A 9,291-nucleotide genomic window follows, 5' to 3' on the forward strand; every position below is an offset into this window, starting at 1 on the left:
ATTTTATATGCAAACTGAAATGGATCCAATTTATCATTAATAATTTGTAGATGTCTGAGCATGAGTCTCTCTAGAGCCTTCATAATCACTGAAGTCAAAGCTATAGGTCTAAAATCTTTATGTTCCCTTCATAATCACTGAAGTCAAAGCTATAGGTCTAAAGTCTTTATGTTCCCTTCATAATCACTGAAGTCAAAGCTATAGGTCTAAAATCTTTATGTTCCCTTCATAATCACTGAAGTCAAAGCTATAGGTCTAAAGTCTTTATGTTCCCTTCATAATCACTGAAGTCAAAGCTATAGGTCTAAAATCTTTATGTTCCCTTCATAATCACTGAAGTCAAAGCTATAGGTCTTTTGGATGTTGCGTTTTAGGCAGTGGTTTTATATATGATGTTTTCCATGCTGTTGGAACTGTGTATGTATCAACTGAAAGTTGAAACACTGGTTGCCAAGCTGGTGTCAGCTCTGTGGCGAAGGTTTTTAAAATAAAAGGGCTACACTTATCAGGCCCTTCAGCTTTTCTGGTATTAGTGGCTTTAAATATTTACCTAACTTCATCACCACCAATTATAATTCTGTCTGATGGCAGAGGTTGAAATATTTCTAAGAATTTGATTACATTTTGCAAGACTGTCAGGTAATTCAAATCTTGTAAAGTAATTATTTAAGTCATTGGCAAACTTATAATCATTATCTGTTACAATGTGTATATTTGGGGACATAATTCCTGTCATGGATTTCATGGTGTCCCACACCTTTTTTGAGTTTGCACATCCAGTGCATGTCACCCTCGTTTGACATTCATTAGCTCTATTTATGTAGACTTACTAAATAATTTGTACTCTTGTAGATCTTGTAGATTATGGTGTTGAAAGCAGAATGGCCAAATGAGTAGTTTAGTGAGCTGAGAGTACTAAGACAGAGGCTTGGGCAAAAGATGCACACAGACCCTTAAGTCCTGAATCCCCGACTGAAATGGGAAAATGCGTCATAAGCCCTATCCGGACGGGATTAGTTTTTCAGGGGGACGTCTGTGAAAAATATTTCACCCTTGTACTCAGTGATAAAACTCTTGCATCCGGACAGCAATTGAAAAAACAGGAGGACCCGTGAGTTTTTGGCTTTCTCGGTCACATGACATCGCCTTGTCACGTGATAGCATGTTTAATAATGTCACACTGCCAACTCTGATGATTCCTTTTTAACTTTTAACTTTACTACTGTTCAGTTCAGCATTTAAGATCTCCGTTTAAGTTAAGCTATTTTGTTAAACCAATACAGAAAACACATTATAAAAAATCGCTAATGAATGTAAATAGCTAAATAAATCCGTTAAATAAAATAAAATAAATCCATTAAAAAATCCAGTAAATCCATTTTCGCTCGCCGCTGTCTTTACGTGGATCTCCGTGAAAACGCGCGCCCAACGTGTAACTACGGTGCGTGGCAGTGGACATATAGCTGTTTTATTAAACGCGAGGTGATGTCTGCATGTATAAACTCAGACATGTGGATCCGGACGGGACTAAAATTACCAGACGACCACGGAGTACAGCGAAAAACAGTAGGTAATTCCGCCTGTAATTTTCTCTGAGGACGTCTGAGAAAAACACGGACATGCTCGTTCCGGACGGGATTAAAATCACAGAGGACCCCCCGTAAAAGTGAAAATTACCCCAGGACCCCCTGAGAAACTAATCCCGTCCGGATAGGGCTATAAGCTCGGGAATTAGGCAAAGGTTAGACGTTAGAAGACAAAACTAGAGCATAATTTTTGTCTTCGTCTTTTCCAAACAAATATGTTTTTGAATAGTGGTGCGAAGCTGGAGAAAGTTACTTTTAAAATGTGGTCGTGTATAACGCACCTGGTGGCTCTTCGGGTTTTGTGACACCCGTATATTCCGCACTATTTGCTGAAAAGGGGCAAATATCTGAGCGGAGCAGGCAAAACAGAATTGACACGCGTACAACCTTTTAAAGGAACCGCGTGGTTGCAACAACACAAAACAGATCCATATTAATCGGCTGCGCAATGTTACGAATAGAAGATAACATTCCACACGATACATTCAGTGTCCATATTCACTTGCAATTGAGCAATTAGAAATGAGCTGACCTCACAGTCAGTTCGTAGTAGTCTCATCCTCAGCTTGTTTCTCGTGCATGTCCGAATAATCGTGTAACACAATTGAGTAACACGCGCACTTGTATGTAAAGGATACAAAATGAAGGAACAATAGGAACAAAATGAAGAATTCCGAGTCCCATAATTTCAAACGGAAAAAGCACTGGAAAAGCACTAGAAAAGCACTAGAAAAGCACTGGAAAAAGCCAGTGCTTAGCTGTAATCTTAATTTAAGGTAATGTATGGAATATAATTTATATCAATTACTATTACAATTACTATCACTATTGATGGCGCTAAAATAGTGATATATCTATCGATGCATTTCAAACGACACACAGGCTACATCGCCCCAGTTGTCCTTATATTGATTGAACCTTCAGGACCTTGGACAGCAGATTGGGTTCTGAAGACCATTGTCATACTTATCCATTAAATAAAGTATTATGGTGTCTTCTACTAATATGGAATTTATTTGTAAATCAATTAGTAATAATTTATAATTATAATAACAGTTATAGGAGGTTACCGCAACCAGCTACATTTTCACGCGTTCAGAACTTTCATAGTTATACTGCTGAGCTTCCGGACTGAGACGTCTTCACGGTTCCTCTACTGATTTTCTGGGTCATTGTAATAGTGTGACGTCGCACAGCCTCGCTGATTGGGCGCTAGGCACCATGTGTGCGGGTCTCGCGGGGCTGCGCGCGCTCTTCACACCAAAGCTTTCTTTAAAAGTCACCGCACGTGGCGTGAATCCTCGTAATCCACAGAAGAATCAAGAGCATCAACTTTTTCCCACCATCTCGTGATGCCAGTCAGTCTTAATGGTTTTCAGTAAAGGAGAAAGTCATGGGTCACATCAAAAGACCAATGAACGCATTTATGGTTTGGTCCCGGGGCTAGAGAAGGCAGATGGCGTTGGAAAACCCCAAAATGCACAATTCAGAAATCAGCAAGAGGCTCGGGGCCTCTTTCTGTTACCTGGCAAAGGGGAGCAGCTGCTGTGGAGTACGCGGAAAAAAATCCTGAAATAAACAATCATGGGAAAGGAAAAGACCCACATTAACATCGTGGTTATCGGCCACGTCGACTCTGGAAAGTCAACCACCACCGGCCATTTGATTTACAAATGCGGAGGAATCGACAAAAGAACAATCGAGAAGTTCGAGAAGGAAGCCGCCGAGATGGGCAAGGGTTCCTTCAAGTATGCCTGGGTGCTGGACAAACTGAAGGCTGAACGTGAGCGTGGTATCACCATTGATATTGCCCTCTGGAAGTTCGAGACCAGCAAGTACTACATCACGATCATTGATGCCCCTGGACACAGAGACTTTATCAAGAACATGATCACTGGTACTTCCCAGGCTGACTGTGCTGTCCTGATTGTTGCTGGTGGTGTGGGTGAGTTTGAAGCCGGTATTTCCAAGAACGGACAGACCCGTGAGCACGCCCTCCTGGCTTTCACCCTGGGAGTGAAGCAGCTTATTGTTGGAGTCAACAAGATGGACTCCACTGAGCCCCCTTACAGCCAGGCTCGCTTTGAGGAAATCACCAAGGAAGTCAGTGCTTACATCAAGAAGATCGGCTACAACCCAGCCACTGTTGCCTTTGTCCCAATTTCTGGATGGCATGGAGACAACATGTTGGAGCCCAGCTCAAATATGGGCTGGTTCAAGGGATGGAAAGTTGAGCGCAAGGAAGGCAATGCCAGTGGAACAACTCTGCTGGAAGCCTTGGATGCCATCCTGCCCCCCAGCCGCCCCACTGACAAGCCACTTCGTCTGCCCCTGCAGGATGTCTACAAGATTGGAGGCATTGGAACCGTACCTGTGGGCCGTGTTGAGACTGGTGTTCTCAAGCCTGGCATGGTCGTGACCTTTGCGCCTGTCAATGTGACAACTGAGGTCAAATCTGTTGAGATGCATCACGAGTCCCTTCCTGAGGCTACACCTGGTGACAATGTTGGCTTCAATGTTAAGAACGTATCCGTGAAGGACATTCGTCGTGGTAATGTGGCTGGAGACAGCAAGAATGACCCACCCCAGCAGGCTGACAACTTCACAGCTCAGGTCATCATCCTGAACCACCCCGGTCAGATCTCTCAGGGCTACGCTCCTGTGCTGGACTGCCACACTGCTCATATTGCCTGCAAGTTTGCTGAGCTCAAGGAGAAGATTGACCGTCGTTCTGGCAAGAAGCTTGAGGATAACCCCAAGAACCTCAAGTCTGGAGATGCTGCCATTGTTGAAATGATCCCTGGCAAGCCCATGTGTGTGGAGAGCTTCTCAACTTACCCTCCTCTTGGTCGTTTTGCTGTGCGTGACATGAGGCAGACCGTTGCTGTCGGTGTCATCAAGAGCGTTGAGAAGAAGGTTGGTGGTGCTGGCAAGGTCACGAAGTCTGCACAGAAGGCTGCCAAGACCAAGTGAATTCTCCTCATTCCAGCTGTTCCAAAGGTTGTGGGGTGTTCTACCCCAGCTCCTGGAATTTCTCTAAACCTGGGCACTCTACTCAAGGACTGGCTAATGCTGATTAAAACCCATCGGAAAAATTTTCGCAGGAAAGGAGTCAAATATGGATAACTTGTGGCTTCAATGTCAATTGACTGATAGTGCCTCTTTCAGTTTAATTTGAGTTTAATGGTTTAGAACTGCATCTGTTGCCACATTTGAATTGGAGGAAAGCTGCTGAGTAACTAATAAAGGTATTAAAAAATTGAAAAAAAAAAAAAAAAAAAAAAAAAAAAAAAAAAGAGGCTCGGGGCGGAATGGAGGCGGCTGTGTGAGTCAGAAAGGAGGCCGTACATCGACGAGGCCAAGCGAGTCCGCGCACAGCACACGAAGGACCACCCGGGCTACAAATACACACCCCGACGAAAACCCAAGACTTCGATTAGGAACGACCGACTCGCCTTTAACTCGCCGGGAGCCCAAGTGACAGACATGTCTCCTGATACTCTTTCCTTTAGTACAGACAAAGCAACTTTTTACTCTCCAAGTACATCCGCCCCATATACTTTATTTGGCGCGAATCACTTCAGCGTTGATCTTACTCAGAAGATGAAGGAGGTTCCCCGTGTTCCGACCAGAGACCGTATGGTTCCGAGCCCCAGCAGGCTGCCCTACGCCTCCACACCCGCGCGCCGCGCGCAACCGTGTGGATACACAGTGTCGTGTAACTGTCACTTATGGGCACATCCCGGTGTGCACGCGCCTGTGGCTTATATACTTTTTCCATGCTTGAGCAAGTTAGGACTAAACTCACCACAACCAATTCTGACACACGAGCTGCTGAAGTGAAGCTGGTGATGGAGTCACGGATACATGTGGACATTTAATCTCATGCACTTTGGACATGAAAATATTTACTATTGGGTTGTCGTTTTAAACCATGTTTGTGGGTGGGTGAAAATTAATTAACTGTTTAAGACGTACTTGAGTGTTTTTAATTAATTAATGTGCAGATTATACTGACAGCTTAAGCAAAAAAATGCACATGGTTTTGTTAGGTAGCCTATATATTTAGATTGTCTAGCGACCGTGCAGCACTGTGGAACAAAAGAAATATCTGAGTGAACCACCGGCCTCAGCTAAAATTGATTCATTCCTTGTGTATGTTTTTTTTATAATCGTTTCAAAGTAGAATTGTATGTAGCCGCCTTCTTCCACATTAGCACTGTGGAGACACAGTTTAAACTAGAGTTTCACAGAAAACATAAGATAACTATTAATAAAATATGTCTAAATAAACTAATTGGTACTGATATATTTATTTTAATACAGCGTTGAGTGTGTTTGCTTAGTGGTATATTTTCATCATAAAGGTTTCACTCATTTGTAAACGTTACAATATGAAAAATAAAACAAAGTGTAAAATGGAGCATTAGACAAATTAGTACATTAGGCAACTTCTAAAAACCAGACAAAACAAAAACAAACAAAAAAATCCCCTAATAAAAAGCAGGAAATCATATCTTGGGTTTAAGATTTTCATTATTTTTGCATTTTGATTTAAAGATAATCAAGACATTTAAAGATAAAAATGCTGAACACGGCTAAACACAGCTTAACATAGCTTAAATATAAATACATGTGTTAAATGTTTATCGTTATGTGCAGTTTAAACAGAAACCTGGACAGACTGGAAAAAATGATAATAGCAGAAACCTGATTTCAGGGAGGTGTACCCAGAATGCTCTGTTTGTACTTTTGCATGCTGTATTCTCCCAACATAAGGAGACTGATAAGAAACCACAAAGTGCCTGTTCCACCATGTTGATACTGCGATAAGGACAACCATGATTATTTCTGGACTGTTCTAAAGCAATATTGTTTAAGAATATTCTTTCTTAAATATTTTTTTCAGTGTTTAATGTGAACTAAAATATAGTTGATACTAGAAAGCCCAAATTCAAAAATGTTCCAAAGGTAAAGTGTTAATGACAGAAACTAGATTAAGTGATGTCATAGGACTTGGTCTCCATTGAAGTGTTTACTCATTGTTTACTCAAGTTCCACCAATCACCAGGCCCTATTGTTCAACACGTAGCCCTCAGCACTGTTATTAAGAAACATATTCAACAGAATTATCTCATACCACTGTTTCACATAAGTTATGAATGTATTTGTAACATCTAAACTGTAAGCCTGACTGGCTGTCCTGAAGGATTAAATACACTAAATGTGAGTATGAATGGCCCAATCAGGAGTGGCGGAGCAGAAACATGTGTACGTACACGTGCATGCGCACTCTCAGACCACCATTACATCTGCAGGTCCGCCCTGTGCAGCCTCAAATCACCCAGGAGCCGCTCACAACCCACATCAGTAGCTGTTCGTTTGAAGCCCACAGGACCCGGAGAAATGGCAGGCAACATGCTCCAGAATGGGGGGTTTGTGTTGGGGCTCCTTGGTGTGGCTGCAATCATTGCTGCCACAGTTATGAACAACTGGAGCACCAAGGACCGTCAGGGAGACGTGGTGACCTCTGTGTACACATATAAAGGACTGTGGCAGGACTGCGAGGTCTCCACCTCAGGGTTCACAGAGTGCCGGCCCCTCTACGGGCTTCTGGGCTACTCAGGTGAGTTCCACTGACTCGTATCACTTATAAAATGGTGTAGTCATAAGGCCTGAAAGATCATGACAATGAAAACCTTAAATTAGTGTTAAATTAACTTTTACCTTGAATGCTGGTCACGGTGTAACTGCAGTTACATGTGCAATAGACATAATTTGAACATTGTAGGTGATGTTGCTGTGTACCCCAGTAATTCAGTGGTATAAGATTGAATGTTTATGTTTTGTATGTCACTTGAATACATGTAAAAAATACAAATAAAAATTTCATTAAAAGTATAAATGAAAAGACCTAGAATGGTCTTGTTAAAACTAAAGTAATCAATCAAAGACCCAAAGGTAAGCCAACACATATGCCATTGTTCCTGGTGGAGGCATACGCAGAAGATGAATGCAGAACTAAACTACAGGTGCACATTCTGTTCATAGTGTTATCAGGAGTAAAACAAACAATGAAGTCTGACGCACCAAAGCAAATTTCCCACCAACATTTTTAAATTTCCTGGACAACAATCAAATGTAGGAACTGAATACCAGTTAATTTAATATACTGTTGTTTCACTTTATGCAACAATAGAGGGGGTGGCTATATTCTGTGTGTTGATAGTCTCAGATGTGTTTGATTTAGAATGAATATCTTTTTGTGTATCTTTTTGTATATCAGGTCAGTTCCAGGCTGTGAGAGCAATGATGATAATTGCCGTGGTCATGGGTCTGATCTCTGCAGGCATCTCCTTCTTCTCTCTCAAATGCTTTAAAATGGGCAACACAGAAGACTCATCAAAGGCCAAAATGACACTGACAGCAGGCATCATGTTTGCTATTGCAGGTAAACAAAAATCCAAACCAACTATTCCAGCATTAAACCGGGACACAATACTGCATTAATCACTGCATGCTGCCTTTGTCAGATGCGGAGAGCACTTCAGCCTTTAGGGAAAGACACAATTTCAGCCACCTGTCTGTGATCTCATGGTTTCTCATAGGCCTTTGTGGCATCGCTGGCGCATCTGTGTATGCTAATCAAATAGTGGCCAGTTTCAGGATGACTGCTTACAACCCAAATTATGGAGGAATGCCCCAGATGGAGGGGATGCAAATGGCTACGACGTGAGGAAATCCTGGAATCACATAACATTCTCACTTGCTACCATAAACTCAAAATGCCTTTATCTTGCATTCTGGGGTGTTGGCAAGGTGGTGAGTCACCTAATCAGGTGTGTGTGTTGTTTGCTCATGGCCAGGTACACTTTTGGACCCGCCCTTTTTGTGGCCTGGATAGGAGGAGGATTGATGCAAATTGGAGGAGTTTTAAAGTGTGTGGCCTTCAAAGGGATGCATGACGAGACCACACCGTAAGTAGCTACACAATAAATACATGTGTGCAAGTACAGAACTTAACTTCATATGTAACATTTACTGCTGGTGATGATACTGCTATGTGTTTTCCTTTGCTTTCTCAGTTATAAGCCGGTGGCCTACAGAGCTCCAGGGCAGCCCAAAGCATCTGAAGAAGGCAGTGATAGATCAACGAGAGACCAAAAATATGTATAAGACTTGTGTGCTTTTCCCACTCTTACTGTTTTGATGTTATGCTGAGATTGCCAGTGTGTGGAGCAGAGGGAATATTTAATTAACTATTAATGTTTTAATGGAGTTTCCCTTCATTACTTTACATATCTGGGCTTGGATAATACTCAACCCACCATAAAGCTTGTTTTTAAAATCAATGTCATAAGAATTTTTATATCAATGTTGTCTCAGTCAGTGTAATCTAACTAGCACTATATGTTAGGGCATGGTGACTGACACCTGCATCTTTTTTTATTCAAAACACCTCAAGGAAATGTACTGTAATTCACTCACAGGTATCACCCACTAGGTGGTGCTACTGGGGAAAATACAACAAAGGTACTACACCACAGTGGTGTTTCTCACCAATAAAACTGACCTTGGATGTTGGGTTAGTTCCTTTTTGTCTGTGTTTATTTTGTCAGTCCTGGTGTTGTTTTGACTTATTCAAGTCATCAGTGAGAACAATTACAACTCTACCATATGAATTTTGATTAAACTAAATATTTTA

The 9,291-nt window shown here is 41.9% G+C and overlaps 2 protein-coding genes across 3 annotated transcripts; both read left to right on the plus strand.

The window, feature by feature from the left end:
- The first annotated feature begins 1,072 nt into the window (after window positions 1-1,072).
- cldn18 (claudin 18) lies at window positions 1,073-9,134 on the plus strand. 2 transcript variants are annotated; one of them, XM_076976257.1, is made up of 6 exons: window positions 1,073-1,566; window positions 6,905-7,212; window positions 7,873-8,037; window positions 8,195-8,318; window positions 8,453-8,563; window positions 8,672-9,134. In XM_076976257.1, exons 2-6 carry the CDS (start codon window positions 6,993-6,995, stop codon window positions 8,760-8,762), a joined length of 711 nt encoding a protein of 236 aa, XP_076832372.1. In that variant the 5' UTR covers window positions 1,073-1,566; window positions 6,905-6,992; the 3' UTR covers window positions 8,763-9,134. The 2 variants fall into 2 exon arrangements, with proteins under 2 accessions (XP_076832372.1, XP_076832371.1); XM_076976256.1 differs by having other exon boundaries at window positions 6,975-7,212.
- LOC143477176 (elongation factor 1-alpha) lies at window positions 3,100-4,835 on the plus strand. Its single transcript, XM_076975693.1, has one exon. The coding sequence runs from the start codon at window positions 3,171-3,173 to the stop codon at window positions 4,557-4,559; it is 1,389 nt and encodes a 462-aa protein (XP_076831808.1). The 5' UTR covers window positions 3,100-3,170; the 3' UTR covers window positions 4,560-4,835.
- Window positions 9,135-9,291: the final 157 nt, after the last annotated feature.

This window comes from Brachyhypopomus gauderio, chromosome 16, assembly GCF_052324685.1.
Source record: "Brachyhypopomus gauderio isolate BG-103 chromosome 16, BGAUD_0.2, whole genome shotgun sequence".
NCBI lineage: Eukaryota > Metazoa > Chordata > Actinopteri > Gymnotiformes > Hypopomidae > Brachyhypopomus > Brachyhypopomus gauderio.

Excerpts from the sequence above, each read along its gene's own strand:
- LOC143477176 (XM_076975693.1), top strand. The coding sequence starts at position 3,171 with ATGGGAAAGGAAAAGACCCACATTAACATCGTGGTTATCGGCCACGTC.
- cldn18 (XM_076976256.1), top strand. The coding sequence starts at position 1,486 with ATGTCTGCATGTATAAACTCAGACATGTGGATCCGGACGGGACTAAAA. Across the intron at positions 7,213-7,872 it reads CGGGCTTCTGGGCTACTCAG|GTCAGTTCCAGGCTGTGAGA; the intron begins GTGAGTTCCACT and ends TTTGTATATCAG. Across the intron at positions 8,038-8,194 it reads CATCATGTTTGCTATTGCAG|GCCTTTGTGGCATCGCTGGC; the intron begins GTAAACAAAAAT and ends GGTTTCTCATAG.